At 41.0% G+C, this 25,146-nt stretch overlaps 2 protein-coding genes and 2 non-coding genes across 4 annotated transcripts in view; 2 read left to right on the top strand and 2 right to left on the bottom strand.

Annotated features, from left to right (window-relative positions):
• The first annotated feature begins 3,252 nt into the window (after positions 1-3,252).
• On the top strand, positions 3,253-3,325 carry trnaf-gaa (transfer RNA phenylalanine (anticodon GAA)). Its single transcript has one exon. It is a non-coding gene; the product is annotated as a tRNA-Phe (tRNA).
• A 498-nt stretch (positions 3,326-3,823) lies between these two features.
• trnan-guu (transfer RNA asparagine (anticodon GUU)) lies at positions 3,824-3,897 on the bottom strand. Its single transcript has one exon. It is a non-coding gene; the product is annotated as a tRNA-Asn (tRNA).
• A 750-nt stretch (positions 3,898-4,647) lies between these two features.
• Positions 4,648-7,182, bottom strand: fkbpl (FKBP prolyl isomerase like). The gene is made up of 4 exons (XM_072696965.1): positions 7,114-7,182; positions 6,730-6,745; positions 5,953-6,352; positions 4,648-5,663 (listed from the first exon to the last, which is right to left on the bottom strand). The coding sequence occupies exons 3-4, from the start codon at positions 6,334-6,336 to the stop codon at positions 4,935-4,937; spliced, it is 1,113 nt and encodes a 370-aa protein (XP_072553066.1). The 5' UTR covers positions 6,337-6,352; positions 6,730-6,745; positions 7,114-7,182; the 3' UTR covers positions 4,648-4,934.
• Positions 7,183-10,881: 3,699 nt separating this feature from the next.
• The window catches only part of pard6b (par-6 partitioning defective 6 homolog beta (C. elegans)), a 29,164-nt gene continuing 14,899 nt past the window's right edge, over positions 10,882-25,146 (top strand). Inside the window, exons 1-2 of the mRNA XM_072696523.1 lie at positions 10,882-11,255; positions 13,259-13,481. Coding sequence (XP_072552624.1) covers positions 11,193-11,255; positions 13,259-13,481 — 286 coding nt within the window. The 5' untranslated portion in view covers positions 10,882-11,192. The remainder of the gene's footprint in view (positions 11,256-13,258; positions 13,482-25,146) is intronic.

Here is a 25,146-nt window from a genome sequence, read left to right as displayed (position 1 = left end):
ATAAGTAGCTGGTGAGTTCAGTCAGATGTGTTAATGTAAAGAAAACGCCACAGTGTTTTATGGGCAGTGGTCTTTTTAGCCAGAGAGACACACAATTACCTTATTGTAGACTCTTCTGATTAATACTTTAGACAGCCCATTTAAACACTGGTGTTTCTAACTGGTGCTCTCTCAAAAAGGGATTCTCCAAGGCCTCTTCAGTAAACATACCGGTTATATATAGAAGCATGATAAATGCAACAAACCATTTGGATGCTTAAAAGATTTTTTGCTTGGTTAGAGGTTTCATCAGATTGGTGGAACAATGTTTGTAGGTAGTCCTATATAAAACCTTATACCTTACAAATGGCTTTATTGAGTGACTTACCACAGCAGGACTAACTTAGAAACTGTAGTAAAAAAAACTCCCAGGCTTAATGAAGGTCTGTAAAAATGTTTCAGCCTTATGCATTTTATTAGACACATAAAATATGGAGGAAAATTTAGAGAATGATCTCAACAGGTCCATACATTTACATGCAATACCCTTTTAAACTAACAACTAACACAGACTTGATCTAACCATTGTGCTATTATTTCCTGAGAAAACAACATTTCACTTAGACCTGAGTTGGATCAAAAAAGAGACAGGACAGTGTAGCGGAGACCCCACCACCCAACCCCCCTCTTCTACTCACCAAGTCATCCCAAAAGCATTGGATAAAGCACCATCATTCCAAAGAAATCAGTTCCACTGATCCACAGCCCAAACTTTATACCCTTCTAGTCCACACCTGGCATTCGACATGGTGCCAGTAGGTTCATGTTTATCTGCTTCTCCAGAGAGTCCTATTCTATTGGCAATGCTTCTCTACAGGGACTAGACGAGCTGTGTGTGTGCATTTCCACATTTATCTCAGCAATGGGTGCGGCTTAAAGTAGCTTTAGGTTGTCCACAAACATTTGGACATATACCGATCTGACCATTCATGGCATGGACTCCCCAATACTTCTGAAGGCGTCCTGTGGTATCTGGCACCAAGGCCATAGCAGAAGGTGCCAGGTGGGGCCTCCATGGATTGCACCACTGAGCCGGTACACCACTTTTGGTAGGTACTGACTTGCATACCAGGAAAGCCTTCTAGGGTTAGGGTTAGGGTTTAGCCTTCACAATTTGGCTGTTGTCAAAGTGGATATTTATGCTTGGCCATTTTTCCTGCTTTGAACACATCACCTTCAAGAACTGACTGTTGACTTGCTGGCAGTGTCTAATATTTTCTTGTATGTCGTCCAGCTCAGATGAGCGTGGAAGGCTCCACTCCACACATGAGCATACGCTCTTATCTCATGTCACTCCTAGTGTCCTTCACTAAGAGCAATCAGTCAACATACGTCACTGAATCTTTAACTGTCTTAAAGTCTCTAAAAGGTGAACAGGAAGAAATGAGCGAATGGCCTTCATGCGACTTTACGCTGCATAGAACAGGTGTGCATAGGCCGTACTGAGGAGCATCTCACATTTAGCTTGCTATGGTATTATGGCTCATAATACTCTTACAGCCCGAGCTCACTTCTTCATTTTCAGTTCTGCCAAAAACAGCCAAAGTGTCCTGATAACGGCCTTCGAGAGAACATCTCGTTCTCCTGAGAGCATAAACAACCTCCTGCTCAAAGGCCTGAGCAAATGGTGACACTGATATAGAGTTTACATGTTGAAGATCATGCGGCCCTGTAAATGATGGAGTAATGTTAGAAATATTAACTAGAATATTAATTTGTAGGGTAATCAGTGATAAAGTGATTTGGGCTAGGTTCCACCGTCATTATAGGTAAAGAACCCCATTTAGTTTTATATACAACTCATTTTGCTTAGAGTGTGCATGCAACCTAAAATCTCTCGTACCCTTCATATGGAAAGGGTAGGACAAGAGAATCCTGTCATGCCCAGATGTGCTCAGGTTTGTGCAGGGAAAATGTATTTTCTTTAAATAAAGATTTTGCAGCCTACAGCAGCTGGGCTCAATTAATTTTTCCATACCCATATCAGCTTCCATTGCTGTTGACCAGTATACCAGTGTACAAACCACAACATATTATGGCTGTCATGTGTTTATTGCTCATATGTAAAACAATAATTAAATTACTACTATATGTAAAACCACGACAATTACATGCCTTGGTTCTTTGTAAGGTGTATGTGAGCCCCCTGCTGTACCCCACTTCTAGCTCCACTAGCGTTGTCACTGTTCGCTGACAACAGCGTTGTTGTTGGTCTGGTCTCTGATAACAATGAGAGGGCCTACCTGGAAGAGACTAAACACCTGGAGAAAAGGATGCCAGAATACAACAAAGGAGCTGCTAGTTTACTCCTGCACTATCAAAAAGCATCCTTTTTATTTGACAAAGCTGGATCCTCTTCGTTTTTCTTATTATATAATAAGAATTTATTTTTTTCTTTCTGGTTGGTTCTGCCTCTCTGTTGTCCCGCCCCCAGACGAATGAAAGATTCTGATTGGTTCTCTCCCTGCTCGCGTCGACAGGTCGGTGTCAGTGTGGTTTAGGCAGAGCGGATTTTTAATAAGCGGCGGATTTTTAAACTCAATAAAAAATATCACCGTTTAAAATGCAGATTATATATTTATTTTCCTATATACTCGACACGCCTTGTACTTGCGGGAACTTTTTTGTGTGTAAAATAACAATTTCAAAATAATATTTTTAGAATTTTTCACTTATTTCTCTCTTTTATATAAATATAAATATATAACTCATTTGTCGCATTATTGCTCAAACAATGAAAAGCCCAGAGTATCGCGTTAATAAACACATGTTACTTTATTTATTTATTTATTTTTGTACCACGTGCACAAATAATGTCGTAGACTGGAGTGAGGTAGTGCTAACGTTACATCGCATCACTTTGCGTGCAGCACGAGTTGGTTAAGTTTTGCACTATTTTCGTCCGTTCCTAATGTTTTTAGGATATCCGCGCTACACGCAAATACACGCGATACTGCGAAAGAGCTGAAACGTCTTCTTGCTCCTCTGTTTCCTTCTTTTTGCCCGTATCTGTTCGCAGCAGCATGGTAGTCAGCTGTGGCTGTATTTGACGAGACCAAGCCAGCCGTTACAGATCAGGGAAACCATATAAAAGGACGTTACATGTCAAAACGCCTCAAAATAATCACTACAAAACACGACTGAGCTGCTTCGGCAGTGATTGTAACATGAGCTACAAACACTACAGGCGTGGCTTAAAGCGGGGTTTTCACCGCCGAAATAGCTCAGTTGGGAGAGCGTTAGACTGAAGATCTAAAGGTCCCTGGTTCGATCCCGGGTTTCGGCATTTTGTTCCGGTCGTCTTTGTAGCGCATGGACATCTTTCTGTTTTCCAGACCTCAGTCACGATCTTGTCTTCGTTAAATCTTCGTGCTTGAGCATTTTTACACGAAAACAACAGCGTTTAGCCATTTTAGCCACGGTAGTAAAAAGAACACATTTACAAAATAGAAATACTGAATATTTACACATTAACTTATACTACAAATATACACACATTATATAAACTATACATACTCTCTATTCACAATATTGCACTGTTTTAAAAACAGTTTAAACGCAGGTTTTAAATAATCTGAATGTTTACATTATTTCTAGAAGGCACTGGATGGGTGTGAATTCAGGTGTAGTGTAAGTGGGGAGAGTCTTTGTGGGTGCTGTGTGACTGAGCAAGGGATCATTCCCATTACGGTGACTGGTGTCTGCTAAAAGTAGACGTGTGGGGTAGAGGGGGTACAAGCCAGGTCTGTGAGAGTAAAAGAATAGTAAATCAATAAAAAGTGCTCGTCCCTGGGTGGGCTCGAACCACCAACCTTTCGGTTAACAGCCGAACGCGCTAACCGATTGCGCCACAGAGACTTGAGGCACTCCTCCTCGAAACGTCTCGTTTTGAATATGAAAACACTGTCCGATTTCTGTCAGTTGAGACAATGTTTTACTGTGTATTACGGGCGTTCTTGTAAATGTTTGTTGTAGTAAATAATAATATGTCGTGCTACTTCAGACCCCTTTTTATAATCCCTCACGAGCTCAGTACAAATCAGAACACTGCCACGCGTCCGTAGTATAATTTCTAAACCAACGGCGCCATCTACTGACTAACGAGTGCCACACACAGGCCTAGAGAGGCCAAAACCTTGGGATATGGCAGACATGTCTGGGAAAATTCCCTCTAAAGGATGCTTAGGTCATTCAGCTTTTCTGACTTAGGTCCATTGTGCAGTTTTAATTATCCTAATGGTACAATAGTTGCACATAAAAGCACATGTAACTTTTATTTTAATTTCTTTAATTGTAAAAAAGGAAAAAGTTTACTTTAATTTTATTTACTTCAACTTATATTATTATACTTTATTTATTTTGTATATATTTTTTATTATTAATTTATTTTTTGTTATCTTTATCCATTGGTGAATGGAGGGACAGCAAAGTAAGAATTTCATTGTACAGCGTAACTGTCTGTTTCTGCTGTGCATATGACAATAAAACTCTTGAATCTTGAATGTAGTACTCACTATATATAATGATTACACAATACAAACACCAGTAGAGCCACGTTTCTAGATGCATATTATTATTCATCCCAAGCCACCAGTATTCCAGTACAGCCTTGTTTCAATGAAACTTTATTTCAGCAGCAGACATCCACCATCCACCAGACAACATTACTTGTACATTAGAACTGTCAGCTTGTGGAATAAAAGCTGTTACCAGCTGTAGGAACAGTGTATTAGCTGTAATGTTTAAGCATGAATTACATTTTCCCCTCGTATACAGTGTTCTACTATGGTATTTAAGTATGCATGTTCTAAATATGCCCTTAAATCAGAAATCTGGGTTCATGTCTCTGATTAGGCACACATATTCCTATTTATTGAGGTCCTAAACAATGATTTCTAGCTGAACATTTTACTCAACCTTTGACCAAGCTTATTGTCGACTTCTTTCGCCTTTGCATTCACTTGTTTTAAGGCAGTGCGGGCTGAAGCAGAATCCGGCTGGAGTTCGAGAACCTTGAAAAAGGCTTTACGGGCTTCCCCAAAGTCCCCTACCTGCAGGCAGGCTTGGCCAAGCCGATACCAGGCCTTAACACTCATTGGGTCCAGCGCAGTGGCTTTGGTGCTGCTGGCCCTGGCCTTCATTGGCTGGCCTAGCCGGAGTTGGCACAGGGACAGATTAGAGTGGAGTTCTGCTTTCATAGTTCTGTACTCCTCCGCAGTTGGGATGTGCGAACAGCTTTGGGTGCCAGTTGCCTCTTTCTCTTCATTATCATCTTGTGTTGCCGTATCTTGGTCCTCACCTTCATCTTCCTCCTTCCGATCCCGTTGGTTTCCCCTGGTATGTCCTTTTAGAGTGATGACCAGTTTAACAGCACAACAGTAGGACTGTGCTGCCCCCCAGATATCTCCCTTCCCGAACCGCTGACTGCCCCTCTGCTTATTAGACTGCACCCAGGACCATTTTTCTGCAGGGGTCATCTGCCAGGACTCCTGCCCAGGAGTGAAAGAGTGGAGGTGCAGAGAGAAACGCTGAAACGGTTCCCCCTCTTCTGTCTTTCTTGACTGGGTACCATTAGCCTCCCTGGATATTGGGTTGGGATCCTCTGGATGGGTCTTTACAGTGAACTGCAATTAAAGAACCAAAAAGCATTTAACCTTAAAATTAGACCCAGCAATTTTCATCATATTTTAAAAATTGACTGTTGTGTCAAAATTGTAACCACACATGGCACAACTGACAATTTTATATTTTGTGATGCTGGACAAGACTGATTTCAGACATCAGTATTGAATCACATTCTTTCTGAGAACATCTGAACATCTTGAGCTACTTACTGTGGGCCAGAGGGAACCCATCTTAACACTCATGATCCACAACATGGAAGAGACGTGTCTACTACATCCCTGTCCTTACCTCACAGCTCTCTCCAGCTCTCATTTTCTCCAGGCAGCTCTCTACAATGTCACACTGCCCCTCTCCCATGCGCAACAGGACCCACTGGTCCAGTGGCACCTGCAGCACTGAATCCTGGGAGCGAGGATGCTGTGTGACCTGCATGTCAGAATCATCAGTGACCTCAGGCTCTGCCTCATTTTGGCTCGTAGGTGGGGTGTCCGTGTCTGTGTGGTTCTTGAGGCACACTCTGATTTTGCATACAGAACCCATTAGAGGGGTGTCGTCTCCTTGCTTTCTCTCTCCTGTCCATCTCCTTTGCACCTCCCACAGACCAGCAGGGCTGACTGAGATCCATGGAGCTTCAGGGGCGGTTTCACCTGGTTTGTACGTGGTCGTGGCCATAGACAACTCCCTGAAACTAGAGGGAAATGGATAAATGAGCTGACAGAGAGCTGTTCAGAAGACAAACGATAAAAGATAAAAGATCTAACTCTAACAAAAGACCCTAAAAACAACCGATTTACTTCAAAAAAATAGTGTATGTTAAGGAAACATTTCTATAGAAACTCTACCACCAGCATTTGATTTTTATCTGTTGATCACATTTGGATGATCTGTTTTGTGAAAATTCAAGTGACCAAAATACTAAATGTACTATAATAAATGACATGCTAAAACTGTCAATTTAGCCATACAGTTTTTAAATTGTTTTTTAAAAAGTCTGTATAAATATATGGGGCAAATTAAATTTCAAAATGTATACATCAACATGGGCTAGAAACACACAACGCTTACCAGACAGTCACTGTTGCTGTAAGAAGAGAAGAGAAGGGTACATATACAGTATGTAGCTCTATTAATAAGGCATGGTCCCAAGTTAATACAGCTAGTCACGTCCTATTAAAAACGCCATGTCAGCTTATGAGCTCGACTATGTAAAGTAACTACATTCTTAAGTGCGAGCTGATCGCTGAAAGGGGTGTTCTTTACTTTTACCTGAAGACTCAGACAGACAGACAGGCAGACAGGCAGACAGACAGACAGACAGCACGCTAATTCAGTGATGAACATGCAAAACATTTACTGTCCGCTTTCATTCACAGCTCCAGCGCTAAACCTGCATCTCCACAACCTACAACATATTTAATATTAGTGTGAAATAGTGATATCTGGCGTTACCTACAGACAGACGATGAAGCGTAGCTACGTTCCCGCAGTCTGACTTGTCATGTTGTTGAGTCTGTCTTTCCTCGCGGTGTCGGGGCGGAGACGTAGCGTTTCTCCACATGCGCCTCTCCGGCTCCCCCTGCAGGTCTGGAGGATGAGGGCGGTGTTGAGCCCCTAGTTTTGCCACGAGATGGCGAGCTCGCACAAATGTACTCCTATAACCTTTATTTGAAGACAAATAGAATTAGAAAAGCAATTATAAAATAAGAAAGAAAAATTATATAGAAAAAAATAATATTCGTTTTTAAATATTTTTGTTTATGTATTATTATTTTAATAGTATTATTTTTAAACAATAATAATCCCTATTTTATTTTTGATTTCCCCCAAACTTTGAATGTTTGTCATCTTTTACATTTCCCAACCTCTCTATAGCTGAATGCTCTATAAATGAGTTTTATTATTATTGTTATTATTATTATTTGTTATAGTATATTGTGCCTCATTCAAATGCAGTCCTGAAACATTCTTTAAGCCTCTTTTCATCCTTAAAACTTAAAACCTAACTGAAAATACACTGTACTGTCATTTTGCCTACTCATACATCTACACATTTATGCAATTTTCGAATTATCCAATCGCGTGGTAGCAGATATAATGCATAAAATGCAGATATGGTCAGCAGCCTCAGTTGAAGTTCACATTAAACATCAGAATGGGGATGAATTGTGAGCTCAGTGTTTTTGAGAATGGCATGATTGTTGGTGCCAGACAGGCTAGTCTGAGTATTTCTAGAACTGCTGATCTCCTGGAATTTTCAGCACAACAGTCTCTAGAGTTTACTCAAATGGTGTAATAGAGAAAAAACTGTGTAAATGTAGCATGGACAGAGCAGACAGTGCAGCTGCTGTAACTCAGATAACCATTCTACAGTTGTGGTGAGCGGAAAAGCATCTCAGAATGCACAGCACCTCCAACCTTGAGGAGGTTGGGCTGCAACAGCAGAAGACCACCTCAGGTTCCTCTTCTGTCAGTCGAGAACAGAAAGCTGAGGCTGCAATGGGCTGAGGCTCACCACAACTGGACAGGTGAAGACGAGAAGAGTAGAAGAGTAGAAGACTAGCAGAGTTCATACATGCACCCTCCTGCTGTCATGTAGATAGTAGTTACTGGAATTGTCTCACTGGCTTCCCTGTGAAAAGAGATGCACATGAGTGTGTGTGAGTGGGTTAAATGCGGTAGGTTAAAAAGGGCGGATATAAGTAAATGTGTTTCTGTGACACAAAAACATTATATTCAATATGGGCTGTTTTTGCAGGATGTTTTAAGATACACCTGGTTTATTCCACTCTTTAATAAACAAGGTTGTTTTCCAAGATATGAACCTTTTAAGAGAAATGTGAAAAGAGTTGTGTGAAAGGATATGACTCGTTACATAAAGGTATTTATTTAGTTTTCACAATTTTATTATGTTAATAATTAACTCAGGAGTGTGAAAGAGGGAGAAATCGAGAGAGAGAGAGAGAGAGAGAGAGAGAGAGAGAAATCGAGAGAGAGAGAGAGAGAAATCGAGAGAGAAATCGAGAGAGAGAGAGAAATCGAGAGAGAAAAATTGAGAGAGAGAAATCGAGAAAGAGAAAAATCGAGAGAGAGAGAGAGACAGAGAGAGAAATCGAGAGAGAGAAAAATCGAGAGAGAGAGAGAGACAGAGAGAGAGAAATCGAGAGAGAGAAATCGAGAAAGAGAAAAAGAAAAATCGAGAGAGAGAGAGAGAGAGACAGAGAGAGAGAAATCGAGAGAGAGAAATCGAGAGAGAGAAATCGAGAAAGAGAAAAATCGAGAGAGAGACAGAGAGAGAGAAATCGAGAGAGAGAAATCGAGAGAGAGAAATCGAGAAAGAGAAAAATCGAGAGAGAGACAGAGAGAGAGAAATCGAGAGAGAGAAATCGAGAGAGAGAAATCGAGAAAGAGAAAAATCGAGAGAGAGACAGAGAGAGAGAAATCGAGAGAGAGAAATCGAGAGAGAAATCGAGAGAGAGAAATCGAGAGAGAAATCGAGAAAGAGAGAAATCGAGAGAGAGAGAGAGAAATCGAGAGAGAGAGAAAAATCGAGAGAAATCGAGAAAGAGAGAAATCGAGAGAGAGAGAGAGAAATCGAGAGAGAGAGAGACAGAGAGAGAGAGAGACAGAGAGAGAGAGAGACAGAGAGAGAGAGAGAAATCGAGAGAGAGAGAGAGAAAAATCGAGAGAGAGAAATCGAGAGAGAGAAATCGAGAAAGAGAAAAATCGAGAGAGAGACAGAGAGAGAGAAATCGAGAGAGAGAAATCGAGAGAGAAATCGAGAAAGAGAGAAATCGAGAGAGAGAGAAAAATCGAGAGAAATCGAGAAAGAGAGAAATCGAGAGAGAGAGAGAGAAATCGAGAGAGAGAGAAAAATCGAGAGAAATCGAGAAAGAGAGAAATCGAGAGAGAGAGAAATCGAGAGAGAGAGAGACAGAGAGAGAGAGAGACAGAGAGAGAGAGAGAAATCGAGAGAGAGAAAAATCGAGAGAGAGAGACAGAGAGAGAGAGAGAGAGAGAAAAATCGAGAGAGAGAAATCGAGAGAGAGAAAAATCGAGAGAGACAGAGAGAAATCGAGAGAGAGAGAGAGAAATCGAGAGAGAAAAATCGAGAGAGAGAGAGACAGAGAAAAATCGAGAGAGAGAGAGAGAGAGAGAAATCGAGAGAGAGAAATCGAGAGAGAGAGAGAGAAATCGAGAGAGAAAAATCGAGAGAGAGAAATCGAGAGAGAGAGACAGATAGAGAGAGAAATCGAGAGAGAGAAATCGAGAGAGAAAAATCGAAAGAGAGAGAGACAGAGAGAGAGAGAGAGAGAGAGAGAGAAAGAAATCGAGAGAGAGAGAAATCGAGAGAGAGAGAGAGACAGATAGAGAGAGAAATCGAGAGAGAGAAATCGAGAGAGAGAGACAGAGAGAGAGAGAGAAATCGAGAGAGAGAAATCGAGAGAGAGAGAGACAGAGAGAGAGAGAGAGAAATCGAGAGAGAGAGAGAGAGAAATCGAGAGAGAGAGAAATCGAGAGAGAGAGAGAAATCGAGAGAGAGAGAGACAGAGAGAGAGAGAGAGAAATCGAGAGAGAGAGAGAAATCGAGAGAGAGAGAAATCGAGAGAGAGAAATCGAGAGAGAGAGAGACAGAGAGAGAGAAATCGAGAGAGAGAGAAATCGAGAGAGAAAAATCGAGAGAGAGACAGAGAGAGAGAGAGAAATCGAGAGAGAGAAATCGAGAGAGAGAGAGAGAGAAATCGAGAGAGAGAGAGAGAGAAATCGAGACAGAGAGAGAGAGAAATCGAGAGAGAGAGACAGAGAGAGAGAGAAATCGAGAGAGAGAGAGAGAGAGAAATCAAGAGAGAGAGAGAGAGAGAGAGAAATCGAGAGAGAGAGAGAGAGAGAAATCGAGAGAGAGAGAGAGAGAGAGAGAGAGAGAAATCGAGAGAGAGAGAGAAATCGAGAGAGAGAGAGAGAGAGAGAGAGAGAGAGAAATCGAGAGAGAGAGAGAGAGAGAGAGAGAGAGAGAGAGAGAGAGAGAGAGAGAGAAATCGAGAGAGAGAGAGATCGAGAGAGAAATCGAGAGAGAGAGAGATCGAGAGAGAGAGAGAGATCGAGAGAGAGAGAGAGAAATCGAGAGAGAGAGAGAGAGAGAGAGAAGTGGCCAGCGGGGGCGCGCTTTAAGGAACGCGGCCGGGGCTGTTTCCTGGGTGCGCGCAGCGTCACAGGCAGTACAGTAGAGCAGCAGCTATGTGGCAGAGTGCGCGAGACAGGCAAGGCAGGGTAGGGCAAGGCAGGACGTAGGGGGGGGGACAAGAGTTTTGGAACATATTCTGTTGACAGCGGTTGTCGCCGCTATTCGACTCGAAAGGCAGTCGCCCAGCAGGACGCGGAGGACGCGGAGGACGCCGGACACCCACGTTTTACCCGCTTCACCTGGATCGAGTGAAGAAAAGCGACGGAAAGAGCGAGTTTCCAGGCGGATGAGTGCAGCAGCCCCGGGAGGAGGGCAAGTGCGTGCTGTGGCGGGGCGCAGTTAGCGAAAGATGAACAAAAACCACCGAGTGCCGAGCAGCCGGACTCTGAGCGCTGTGGAGGTGAAGAGCAAGGTGCGCAGCAAAGCTAATTTACTTCTTACCGACAACGGCGGAGGGATTAACGCTGAGTCTCCGTGCTTCGTCGGAGCCACGATTAGCCTTTTTTTTATTCTGTGCACAGCCTGCCTGTCGGGCTTACCTTCAGAAAACTGTCTGAAGTTGGCTTGTTCTTCGGGCTGTCCGGTCCACCTTAAATGATCCAGCCAGCAGTTCCTCACTGAGCTCTACGAGTGCCCGTGTAGGACTGCGGCGCCATTTAAGGAGGACCGGGCAGCTCGAACTTGAGCCTCGTACGCTAGTAAGAGTAGATTCATCTGGGTTAGCTTGGCTAGCAAACCTCGTCTGAACTTCACCATTAGCTGCTGTGGGGAAACAATAGCTAGATAGCTAGCTGCCGTAGCTGCCAGTTTGTAAAAACGTCTTGTAGAAGTTTGGTGTTTTGTCGAATCGAGCTGCTGTGAAATGTTTAGTCGATGTTTATTTTTGATTAATGAACTAAATGAAGCAGGTGCGGACTACGTGTGAGTTACCCTGCGGGTGAATAAGCCTATTACACCGTGCCTTACAGAGGGGATGTTCAACACTGTTACACCAGGCGCCCGGGGTTATTTTAACCACAGTGAAGGAGTGTGTGTGTGTGTGTGTGGGGGCGCGCGCTCAGTAATTTGTTTAATCGGAAGCTGAAGCTGAAGCTGACTCTGACTCTGACTCTGACTCCTGGCCCTGCGGTGTTAGCGTTAGCTCACCTGTAGCGCACGGTGCTGTGTTTACTCCCGCAGTGAAGGAGGTGAGGAGATGCTGGGCAGCATGGTTTACCTCGAGAATAACCCAGATCTCCGAGTTTGACTTCATGAAGTAATAAAATAAAACTCCAGACCGACCCGAACTTGCCTTTCCATCATTGTTGTGATGGCAGTGAGCGACGTGTCCGTGACTAAGTGCTGGAGTATTAGCCAGAGAGTCTCCCTTCAGTTAGGAACGGCCAGTCTGCTGTTAAGCCTCAGCCTACGTTAATTTCCGTTAATGAGTCAGTTGAAGACTGAAGTAGTTTCAGTTATTGTTTAAGATTTCTTATCTAGGTTTCATAGTAAGGTTTAAATGACATAGCTAGTATTAAACAAGAGCTTGTATCTGTTTATGCTTACCGTTGTGTTTATTTCGTTTAGTATGGCAGTCACATCAGTCGAATATTAGCTACATCGAGAATATCCTTTTTTTTACCTTGTTAGATCGTCTTCCTGGTCATATTAGGCATAAATCAGCAAACTGTTTCATTAACACACTAATTTCTCAATCAAAACGAGGCCTGTGCACCTAAAAGATGGGAGGAGTGTGGTGCAAGACCTGAACATGCTGGATGTTCAGGGGTGTTGATCAGTGCTGGCTGTCAGGTTTACTTCCTTCTGAAACATCTTCTGATGTTCTTCTGAAAAATAATAATAACAATAATCCAACTAATAAAGGTGCACGTATTTGTCACTGTACAGTGTACACTGCACAGCGAAATGTGTCCTCCGCATTTAACCCATCTGTGGTAGTGAACACACACACACACACTAGTGAACTAGGGGCAGTGAGTACACACACACACCCAGAGCGGTGGGCAGCCAACTCCAGCGCCCGGGGAGCAGAGAGGGTAAAGGGCCTTGCTCAAGGGCCCAACAGTGGCAGCTTGCCAAGCCCGGGAATCGAACCCACAACCCTGTTATCGACAGCCCGGCGCTCTAACCGCTGTGGATTGTCACTGTTGCACAAAACACCCTGTATCTCCAAACTGGTAACTTTACAAGAGAGGGAAACCACCTTCTTAACTTTCAGTTGAAGCCAAAGTACAAATATCCTATTTGAAACATTTCTATCGGTCTGTTCATTATGCATTTTGACACAATTTTAAGAATTTCCAGATTGAAATAAGTCAAAATGTAGTTTTTTTTGTGACAGTGAAGACATGCTGCCTGAAGTTCTTGACGTGCCGGTGCTGCATACTGATGTTTGTGTGTGCTCTATGTTGTCAGTTTGGAGCAGAATTCAGGCGCTTCTCTCTGGACCGCTCCAAGCCAGGCCGCTTCGATGAGTTCTACGGCCTGCTGCAGCATGTCCACCGAATCCCCAACGTTGACCTGCTGGTGGGCTACGCTGATGTCCATGGAGACCTGCTGCCAATCAACAACGATGACAACTACCACAAGGCCATTTCTACAGCAGCGCCCCTGCTCCGCCTCTTTCTGCAGAGGAAAGGTGAGAGGAAAAGCACAGAAGAATTAGTACTTAAAATCTATAATGCTCAAGTGTCTGTGGACTTCTATTTGGTCAAGCTTTAGAGAATGCTGTCTTTAGAGAATGCTGAAACGTTAGCTTGTCTAACTTCAGTCACCCAACATTTGCCAGGAAAGCATGTGGGCAAAGCTTGAATAGGTCATTCCTGTTGCTTGTAATGTGAAGAAGTCCAAATGTGCTTTTGATAGGTTCCATAAAGGTGCGTTTTCAATGAAATGGGATATAGTCATATATCAGGTGGTGATATTTATCAGTGTTTCAGTAGACCAGTCGTCTAGATACAGGGCTGTGTTTGTGTTTACCAGAGTTATCAGATTGGATTATCACCATGTCAGCAGTCATACAGGAAGCTCCGTTAGCATCTACTTTGTTTGACTGTAACCTAACAACAGCGCACCTCTCGCGTTAAAAAGGGAGTGCAGGCCTGGTCCTTTTTTCCTTTTCATTTCTGATCCTGTTTTAAAGTCTTTTCCCCCCATTTATTGTTCTATCTTAAGCAGAGTGCTGAAATCTGACTGTTCTGATCATTGGCTGCACAGCGGGTTTAAAATCTTGAGTGCAAAAAGCTGTTATTCAGACTTTAATCTTAATTGTAACACTGTCCCATTTTGACTTCCAGAAGCAGTTTTATTTAAATAGTTGGGTAGATTTTTATTTTTATTTCATCTCATTTGTAGTTGTAGTTTGTAAAATGTGGATTTCAAATTTACTCTGTAACCTGAACAGATCTTAATTGAGCGTAGCTTGTTATTAGGCTAAGCTGTGACCCGACCTCTCTTGGGCAGTTTTATGTGCTCGGTGGGGGAGGTTTTTTGGGTGTGTTTTTGTTTCTGGTGTAGCCCTAGGGAGTGGCTCTGTTATTGGGGCATCCCAGTCTAAGCTGTGTCTGTGTGCCATATGACCTATAGATGCTAAGCCACTTTGTCAGGAGGAGATTAGAGGGGTCACTGTGTAGCGCTGCATGGGCCTGTGTTTCAATTACACGCTCAACGCTAGCATCCCGCTGTGCGCTGTGGCGGGGTGTGTGAGGCAGACAGAAAAAAAAACATATACACACCAGTACCAGCCCACTTTAAACTCAGAGTTTGGGAAGGGGGGTGTTCTGTTGGGGCTTTCTGCTGTGGGAGTCTAAGAGTTTCAGTTTGATTGTGTGAGCATATATTTTGACACTTCTCCCCAAGGTGCCAACTATTTGATAGACTACTACAAGTCTGGACAGGACTGGTCTGTGTTTGGGTCTCTGTCCTCTGTGTGCCTCGGACCCTTATGTTGTTCTTGTTAGGGAAGCTACTCTTTATTTGCCTACTTTAAGTGTCTGACTGCTTCAGTGTTCCCTGATTCAGCCAGGGTGTACTGTGTCTCTTCACCTGTTTCCTGTTTTATCGCTGGGCTCAGTTCTGTCAGCAGGGCTGATCAATCCCAGAGCACTATAATGCCAAGCTGGTTAAATCTCTCCCTGCCTCCTTCTCATCCCTTTGTTCTCATGTTACCTCTCAGTTTGCCATTCACGTACTACATTGCAGAGCAGCCTCTTTTTCTGTGCTGTCTTTTCAACCCCCCAAACCCCACAAGTTACCAAGTTGTATGTATGTATTTTTTTTAGGGATGTCCCAGACCCATCCAATAACTTAATGGTTCAAGAGCCTATCAGGGCATTTTTAATGAATCTGGTATCAGCTTTTAAAGTTCGAATCTACTTCCGATTCTTAGGTTTGCTGTAGCAGAGTGCCGTCTGGCGTCCTCTAGGTGCCGTTAATAGACGTGATCCTCAGCTGCTGCAGACGAATGTGTCATTTTTAATTTTTGAACCAAAAAAAAAAAAAAGCTTTATTTGAGCTAAGTGCCACAACGTTACCATTAACAGCAAAGATACAGTTAGCTTTTAATTCTAACTCTCCATTGTGCACATTTCAACAACAGAACCTAACTGCTGTGTTTTTAAAAAAAAGTGGAGTGTTCAGGGAAGAGCAAAACTTACCTTAGAGTTAGCCTCGCTGTAAACCTGATCCAGCAAATGACAAATGGCACTCAGCACAGCAGTTAAAGAGTTAGTTAGTTAATCTGTCAGAAGAGGAGGATTTATACTCTTCACTCGTTCATAAAAGGTTCATCTATTTTCTGCTGTTTTGTCCACACTGCCGAAACCACCCAGTTTGGTTGTAGATTTTTTATTCCATCTAAAATATCATATACCATCATATACCATTTGGGAAGGTATGCCGTTCCTCCCATCCCATCTTTACTCTTACATTATGCCTGGTTATAAATTAAGCTATGGTGGAAATATTCTGTTATACCAGCCAGATAACTACTTTCTTTGCACACACATGAAGTGATATGACTGGTCAGGTCAGTTAGGCTAGGGCTGGGCGATACGGTATAAAATACCATATCACAATATTTAAAGACATTTTTCAAGATACTCTATATTTAGCACAATACATGTAATCACAGACTAAATACATCAGTAGTGCCAGATTCTTAAAAACTACTATTCCGATGCTCTCCTGTACTAAAGGATTTTTTTTATCAACATCTGCTGCTCTTCATCTAATTAAACCAGTCTAATTACACTGTTAGTAGTGAAACCTGTGGCTGATCAGTCTTTATTAAGCACTAACAGTATCCTTGATATGCTTAGAAAAGCATATTATCACTATAACACAATTTATCACAATACAATAAAATATTGTCATATTGACCAGCTTTAAGTCAGACCTAACTGTAAGATATTACACACTACAGTGTTTAAAAGTAATTCAGTTTAGAATTTAGTCTGCTTATAAAAAACTGTTGACCTAAAATACAGTGTTTCTACTAGTGTGTATTATTGAATAGGTCACTCCTGTTGCTTGTAATGTGAAGAAGTCCAAATTTGCTTTTGATAGGTTTCATAAAGGTGTGTTTTTAATGAAATGGGATATTGTAGTCATATATCAGGTAGTGATATTTATCAGTGTTTCAGTAGACCAGATCAGAATAATAAACAATCTTACGTTTGTGTGGGACTGATTTATTTATAGAAACACAGATCAGATTGGATTTGTATTGGCCAGCGTTAAGAGAGTTGGATCGGATTGGGGGGGGGGGCAATTAGCTTAGTTTTTAATGGAATGATTCTTCAGTATAAAACTAATAGACAAATGTGTTAGTTAAATTAACGGCCCTCTAATTGAGTTATAAAGTATTGAGTTGTTTTTTGACTTACAAAGAGTTAGGATGTGAAAATGCTCAGATACAGTTTTACCTGCCCATTGAAAAGCCTCAGAATAAAATGTATTTATTTATTTATTTGAATAAGCTATTTATTCCAGAGTCATACTGAATAGTGTTGCTGTCCTCTCTGCGCAGTCTTGGCTAGCTGAAGATGTTGTCGTCGGGTTAGCTTTTAGCCTAGCTTCTGTTTGCTTCTCTGGGTTTGGCATTTTCTTGTGGTGCTTTGGAGTTCCCCACTTGATATCTAGTTAGCTCTAGTTTCAGGAAGTGCAGTTAACACTGGAGAGAAGAACCAGTCATCTCTGGATTCTGCCTAGCTCGGATTCCCACTTGCTTTCTATGCTTTAGATTCCTTGCTTGCTGAGTTTGCGTTACCCTTTCACGGACACTGGCACAGGAAAGGCCTGGTTCACACAGCCACCTCTGTTTTTTAACTACCGGTGTCTAGACAGGTATTATGAATGACTAAATCTAGAACTGACTAAAAGTATCAAAAAAGCACACATTCTTCTGATGTGATCGTTGTTACTTTAGCTGTCAGCTTACCTGTACAGAACTCCCAGCATTCAGCTATGCCAAGGTAACGTTTCCATTCTAGGGGCCCCTATAGGTGAAATGGCAGTTGACCATGGCCTTTAGCCAGTGACACAGCCACCCAATATTAAAATGGTTCTTTATAGTTCAGCAAATGCTAATAATCAGTCAAGACATCAATCGGAGTGTTTTTAGCAATTAGCATCAGAATTATCTTTCAGGTTGTTAAAAATGGGTTTAAATTGACATCTACTACTGCATACAGGAAGAGAGAGCCTATCTGCTGTAGTCATGTCCTTATTTTGAGCATCAGCTAATGAAATTAAATCTTGTCATGTGTTTTTCGCATTTTCCCTAAACAGGAAACTTACCAACTGCTTTACCTACTTACAAACAGGACTTACGCAGGGACTGACATGACATTTACATTTCCTTGTTGCCTACCTGATCAGGCTGTAGCTTGATGAGTTAAGATAAGTTTGAAAGAAATTTGAGGTACTGTTTCCTGTTACAAAGCCGAATAGTTGTCCTATTAGAACCGATTAGAACAATAGTGTAATAGGAAGACCTGGTAATAGGCAACAGCACATCTTCATAATATTATTATTATTATTATTATTATTATTATTATTTGTTTTTGGGAGAACCATAAAATAAGACTTTTAATAAGCTTTTAAAATGAAACTTAAATTGGCACGGCTTCTGTTGCCTTTTATGTTAAGTGGCTTGGTAAATTGTATGAGCTTACATTATTACCCAAATGCTGGTTTTAGCCCTGGAAGTTTGTTTGTTTTTGTTTGCCATTTAAGCTTTAATGCTTTAGCCCAGGATGTTTCAAAATGGGCAATCTATGGTTATTTTGGAAAAAAAATCCCTGTTGGTTCACCCTATAAAAATTGATCAGTCAGATCACTTACAAATTGCTTTACCAGTCTCCTCTGGTAAAATGAATCAAGAGTCACTGGTGTAATTCAAAAGTCCTTCACCTGTGTTTCCTGTTCGTCTCGGACATATGTTCAGGGGACGGATTACGATTCACTGAGATTCAGTGCTGTGTATTAATTCACTGCTGGTGTGTGTAGAGTGTTGATGTAGTGAGTGGAAGCACTGAGAAGTGTTTAGTTTTGGGCTTAGGGACGTTCTTCAGTTTTCAGTCTGCCTGTGTCTTTTGTGTGTTTGTGTGTCTAGTTTTTATTCAGCAGAAATGATTTTGCATATGGAAGTGGCCTGGAATGAAGTCAGTTTACTGAATCGTTTGTGCTGGTATGTTGCATTGCCTTAATGATATTCTTACGTCAAACCACTCAATGGTTTAGTACGCATTGTCTGTGCGTGCCACCCCCCACTGCCCTCCATACACACACCCACACACACACACATATACACACACAGTCTCTTGCACAATGTCTGGATGGCTGCAATGCCACCAGTCTCACACTTGTTTACCTGTTGCCATGGCAGCAGTGAAGAGGCCCGAGCCCTTTGCGCTTGATGACAAGGGATTCTTTAGCGGTGATGGGAGCAGCAATGCATGCTGGGTTAAATACCATTAAAACATGCTCACATGTGCCTGTTACATACCACACACACACACACACACACACACGCGCACACACACACACAGATATGATGAAAGGGTTTTTATGCTGCTCAGTGAAGGAGCTGTAGTTTAGTTAAGGTGTGGTGGTGCATACCTCAGCACCTCAGTCCATAGGCCTGCTTTACCTGATAAGACACTTTGTTCTTTGGTTTCTCAGTGACTCATAGGCTATATTTACCCCTGCATTAAGATTCAAGTGTTACCAGGAAATTGCTAATATTCAGAGTTAGTATTCTGTTATGGCACAAACAGCTTGATGCAGTTGTGGTCAGGGTCAACACATTTCTTCTGGGACAGGGGGATTTGTACTATAGGATGGAATAGGAGCTTTATGACTTGGGCTGCTGGATACAGACATAAAATACAGTGTTTAAAGCCAGTTGAATATCACAATGACTACATGAGAAGCAGTACATTACAGTTAAATTCTGAGGAGCATGTGCCCTGAGTAGATAACCTTTCCTATAGGTAAAAATACAGAATTACAAAAGCACTGACTGTGCGCTTTTGTTTTTTTTTTTTTTTTTTTTTTGCTTTTTTTTTTAAGCACTGTAAGGCTGTTTTCCTTGTCCCTGTGTTTTTTATTTTCTCTATATTAGGACTGGGCAATATGTATGATCCTTAGTATTTCACTACATATTTTTTATGACTTGAGTAATTTAATAAGATAAATGTACAAATGGTTTTATGGCTTATAGTAAACTAGGGCTGGGCAATATGGTAAAAATACTATATCACAATATTTAAAGACTGCTTTATTCAAAAACATCAGTAGCGACAGATCCTTATTTTTATTCAACATCTGCTGCTCTTCATCTAATTAAACCAGTCTAATTACACTGTTTGTCATCAAACCTGCAGCTGATCAGTCTTTATAAAGTACTAACAGTATCCTTGATCTGCTTAGGAAAGCATATTGATATCACCATTTAACCCAGACTGTTTATACTGTCCTTGTAATAACACATGTAGCTGGTTGAACAGCACTGTAGTAATACTGACCAAATATTATTATTATTATTATTATTATTATTATGCTGAAATCTGATTGTATTGTTACAGTTTTACAATAAATACCACCACATTGCCTAGTCCTGTTATTAAAAAAACATGAATATTCTTATCAAAATCATAAAAAATAAAATAACACAAGCAGACGTAGTTTCTTCCAACTCTGTGGTGTTCTGTCCTGTATGTTTTATAATAGGCTGTTTAGCTGAACAGTGAAGTTTGCCATGTGGGAGAGCAGAGTTCACTTGTTCAGTGTCTCCCTGTTCAGTGTCTCTGGTCATTTAATCTTTTCTGGCAACACAGCTATTTACTACAGAAACTCCTATTGCAGTTATGATACTTTTAAAAAAAAATGAGCTATATTGTGGAACCCTTGTTATGTACTACTTTGTGGCTTACTTGGCATGTATTATAGGGTTCTAGTGGTACATGTAAGACTGGACAGCTTTGGTGCATGCAGTCGTACATAGAGTTTCAGAAGAGCGAGTGTCATCCGGAAAAATTGAAGCTGTGAGTTGCTGGCAGGTTAGAATCATGCCATGCAAATCTCAATAGCTCAAGTGATTGGCTTCTGACTATGGCGAGTGCAAATGACACAAAGGAGCTAGAAAACCCACCTGCTCCTTTCAAATCATCAAGGGTCTTTTCTTTGGGAAGGTTGGGTTTAGGCTTTGAATGTTTAAGTGCAGAATGTTTAAGTAAGTGGGACAAATGGAAACACTCATTCTAACGCACAGGGTTTATTATTTAGTTTCATTTTTTTTTTTTTTTTTTTTTTTTTTTTTTTTTTACACAGCTCTACATTAAATATTGAAAATTAAAAATACTTTTTTTCTGCTCAAGTCAGCCATAGTTTCTCCGTGACTCAGACTCACTTTTGTTCCACTTATGACTAGAATGTAATGCTTTCCCATACTGATAAGGTTCAATACCGCAGTTTTTTTTTTTTTTTTTTTTTTGAATTTATCTTAACTATTTTTAAGTTGGCACATTAGTAAAGATAACGAATCTGACTCCCATGGAAATATATAATTAAGTACTTCTTCATTGTTAAAACCTAATTTCTTACAAACCTGAGTGCTTGTTTTTATAATCAGACAAAGTCTGGCCAGTTCAAAGTCCTAAATGCTCTGAATAAAAAAGAATAACAATTATAACAATAGAATTATAAAAACTAAAAATAAGCTGAAGAAGAAGAAACTGCTATTTTAGGGGCTTTATGTTAAGGATATTACGTTCTCATTATCAAGTACTAGGGATGTCCTGATGCATTTTTTAATGGATTAAGATATTGGCAATTTTAATTCTAATCCAGTGCCGTCTGGTAGCCTCAGGGTACCAATAACGGACATTATTGCCCAGCTGGCAGCAGTAAGGATCCTTATCAAATACACTGCTAAAATATCCCTATGTAACAGTTTTCACTCTTATGGGAGACATAACAGTACATCAAATAATTCTGCTAAGAAAGCTGATGAAAGCAGGTTTCAGACTGTGGACAAATGATTGCCAGTCTTTTTTTGCAGTAGCTCATACTTTATCAAGTTGTTTGACCGTCATTGCTCAGTTCTTAATATACTCTTTATAGTCTGCTTTCCAAAACGTCTCACTAATGCTAACCACCATGAAGGGAAGTACTTTGCTGCTCACTTTGCTAAAGAGAGCAGAGACACAAAACACAAAATCATTCACAATTGGGATGTAGCTGTTACTCTGTCAATTGTTTTTGGCTTGTATCGGCAAAGTGCAGCGTCATAGTTTTTAGACTGTGGCTGTTTATCTCCCTGGCAATCTGCAATCCTTCTCTCTGTTTTCCAATTACTCCTTGAATGAGTCCAGGAAATTAGCTTTACTCTCCTCCTCCTCCTCCTCCTCCTTGTCCTCTTCACACCATCCCTCACTGCTATCCTAATGCTCTTCTGCTGATCCAGTTAAATGCTGAAGCACTATGCTGACTGTGGTTAGCCTAACTGCCTGTGTTTCCTGTCCGCCTTCCTGTCTTCTGCAGCACCTATCCATCTCTTGCCTCATCATGTTTCATTACATTAGTTTAAATGCTGGAAACTGCTACTTTAATAACTGATCAGTCTGTCAATCACAGATGATCATTCACATTGATGGATCTTTGTAAGAAAATATGAAGTCATAAATATTTGAATGTTCATGCTGAATGTTTCTACATTATAAAAAGTAAAGGTTCTTGCCTGGTAAGAAGAGCACAGTTTTCTTTCTTGACAGGGAGCTTTTCTGTTAGCAAGTGCTTTGGAAGTTGCCTCTGTTGTTCTGCCATCGCCATCTCATAGGAATTCTCAATGCACTACGGAGAAATAGTCAAGGAAAGCACTTTTTAGGAAACCTCAACACATCAATCAAAAAATGTCTAAAATGTCAAAAAAGGTCTAAAAGTTTTTTTTTTTTTTCTGAAAAGCACCTTACCCACAAGCTGTGTGTCTGCATTTGCACATCTGTGTCAGCAATGGGTGCAAATTAGGGTATGTTTATACTGCAAAATCCAATATCAACCCTGCCCGCTCAATCACGAGCGAGTCTCCTTGCAGACCTTCCCACGTTTCTGTGCTTTATTTAACAGGATTAACGGGGCTGTGTCCCAAACCACACACTACCACACTTCACAGTGTTCCAAACTAGCCACCATTAGAACTGCATTCATTAGTGTTGGTGCCTTTGCGAGCCATGTGCAAGTTGGGATGCGGCCACAGTAGCGTTAAACTTCACAGCTTTAACACAGGCTGTTCCTTGAACAAATTACTATTTTTTTTCTTATTATACCATTTTAATTGAGTACCTCAATGTGACATTCATTTTACTAAGGTTTGTGTGTATATGTAAAGTATCTGTGGAGGCCAATGCAGATGCTGTACACCTGGATTTGCATTGTAGAGAGTTGTAACATTGGTTTATAAAGGATTGCAAGTGCAGTGTAATGAATCCAATGTACAACGTAACGTTTACTGGGCTGGAATTAGCCACTTGAGCTAGTTTTTTTTCATACCAGTATAGATACTAAGCATGTGGCTTTAGTTGGCCAAAGAATTGATAGCCTGTTTACAAGGCTATGATTTTGTCTCATCTAGCTAGTTGTTAACTGGACCCCTGGGTTAGCTTTCAACCTAGCACATGCTTCCTTTACCAGCTTCCCCAAGAAAGTAACGTAACCGTTTTGGGGTTTTGGAATCGGCCCGGTTCGCATCTAGCTTTCCATGGGCTTTGTTTTTAAACGAGGACACAGCAGTATTTGAGGTTCACAATATGTTACTTCCATGTAACAAACTCTCATTATTCACCTATGATAAGGTAAATGCATATTTCCATTTCAGGGGAACTGAACTCTGCCACGTCACTAATTAGTTGGTTCCACTCTACGTTCGTTATTACACTGTGTTGCACTCGCCAGGATTTCTGCCTTTCTGGATCAATAATATTTGTTATAATAATATGGATCAGTTACATTATGTTTAAGACTGAGAAGGTTTTTCCTGTATAATACTGTTGCAGGTATGCTTGTGCAAATGATGTAAATACAGTCTGAACGATCATGTTGCAACAGCAACTCAATATAGTGTTTTTTAGAAACTGGTTAATTGTTTCCTGAGTCTGTTGTAGAGCCAAATGGTGTCACGGTCATTTTCCAGTTTAGTTTTGAGATCAAAGTAGTTTTCAACCACTTTAGTTATTGTACAGTGTTTCAGGCCAGCACAGTCATACTGGCCTATTAGAACTATTAGTTGTTTTTGCCGGATGTGTACTGTTACCTTGTTACAATCTGGCCTGACTGGAATGGGTGTAGATGTAGGAGGTGTCAGGCTGGACAAGGTGTTTCCTCTTCCCACAGAACTCTGTGACATCACAGTCTCTCTCTCTCTCTCTCTCTCTCTCTCTCTCTCTCTCTCTCTCTCTCTCTCTCTCTCTCTCTCTCTCTCTCTCTCCTGAAACCAAGGATTTGTTTACTTTTCCATGAATTGCCCAACCTGTGTGTGTGCACGCACACACTCCTTCTGTCATGACACCTGTTGACGTCTTGATGCTGTCATTTTTGTTTCGGTTTAGAAAAGGAGGAGGAGGAGGAGCAGCACTCTCTGTGGTCTAAAGTTTAAGAGAGAGAAGGAGGGAGAGAGAGAGGGATTCCAGTGTCAGAGTAAAGAATCTCAGCCTGATTTGTTGGCAGTCCATCAGCGGGGAAACTTTATTACGTCATACAGCCCTGGCAGACCAGGCACCGTGGTGCTGAGGCCTGTGTTTGTGTGTGTGTGAGTGCTACTGATGTTACTAGCAGTAAAATACTTCCACTCGCAGGATAGAATATAAGGTAGTATTGTTAAATTAAATAACCTAAAAAAAGATAAGTAGAAAGAATATATACAGATATAATAACAAAAAGATTATATGTGTGTGTGTATTTAGTATTATTATGATTATTATTAATAATTAATAATAATTACACATGTGAATATAATAATAAATACAAAAAGAAAACCAATATAAAAATGGTTACATTTACTACAGTGGGTAAGATTATTTCAAGCCTCAATAAATACTTCAATTCATTCATTCAGTCTATTCAATCTAAAGTTTTGGTCCCACATTTTATTAATAACTAATATTTTTATATTGCTAACTATTAATTGTAGGTACACTTTAGTAACAATGTATTCACTTCACTTCACTTGTGTATCCACATTTACAAATAGATTACAGCAGTACAATCCCGCCCTTTGTACCAGTGCATCTTATTTGCTGTAACAGCAAAAGCTGTCTTCTGTAACTATACGAGTAATAAAATGTGGGTAATTTTATTTATATGAACTGTTGTTGAGGTGCACCAGATCCATTTGTAAATGCACAAATCAAAACGTAAATGTTTATGCAAGTTATACTACTGTATTGCATCTGTAACAGTGAATTCATAGCCAGTAGTTCCTGGTTTCACAGCCGGCCTCTAAAGTAGTTACATTAATACTTCACTACATTAATTCCTCATCAATTTAAATTCCATGAGAAGTAACTTGCTAGCTAGCTAACTGCTGAGCTGTCCAGGCTACACATGGTTAAACAAACCCTTTACTTAATTATATATATGTTATAAGCTGTTTGTGTGTATTTGCGTAAGCAGAAAGTGGTAAAGGGGTTGATGAAGTCGGCAGCTGCAGTCTTTGTAGGTATGGGGGGGAGGAGGAGGAGGAGGAGGGGGAGGGGGAGGAGGAGGAGGAGGAGGAGGAGGAGAGTAAGAGGGATGAGGAGCTGAAG

Source organism: Salminus brasiliensis, chromosome 14 (genome assembly GCF_030463535.1).
Source record: "Salminus brasiliensis chromosome 14, fSalBra1.hap2, whole genome shotgun sequence".
Lineage (NCBI taxonomy): Eukaryota > Metazoa > Chordata > Actinopteri > Characiformes > Bryconidae > Salminus > Salminus brasiliensis.
Note: the sequence above shows the minus strand (reverse complement) of the source record. Positions and strands in the feature narration are given on the sequence as shown.

What these genes read in the sequence shown, in the direction of transcription:
- fkbpl (XM_072696965.1), bottom strand. Translation starts at nt 6,336, where the DNA reads ATGGCCACGACCACGTACAAACCAGGTGAAACCGCCCCTGAAGCTCCA. An exon ending in GAGCTGGAGAGAGCTGTGAG is followed by an intron (nt 5,664 to 5,952) that starts GTAAGGACAGGG and finishes CTTTAATTGCAG; the next exon opens with TTCACTGTAAAGACCCATCC.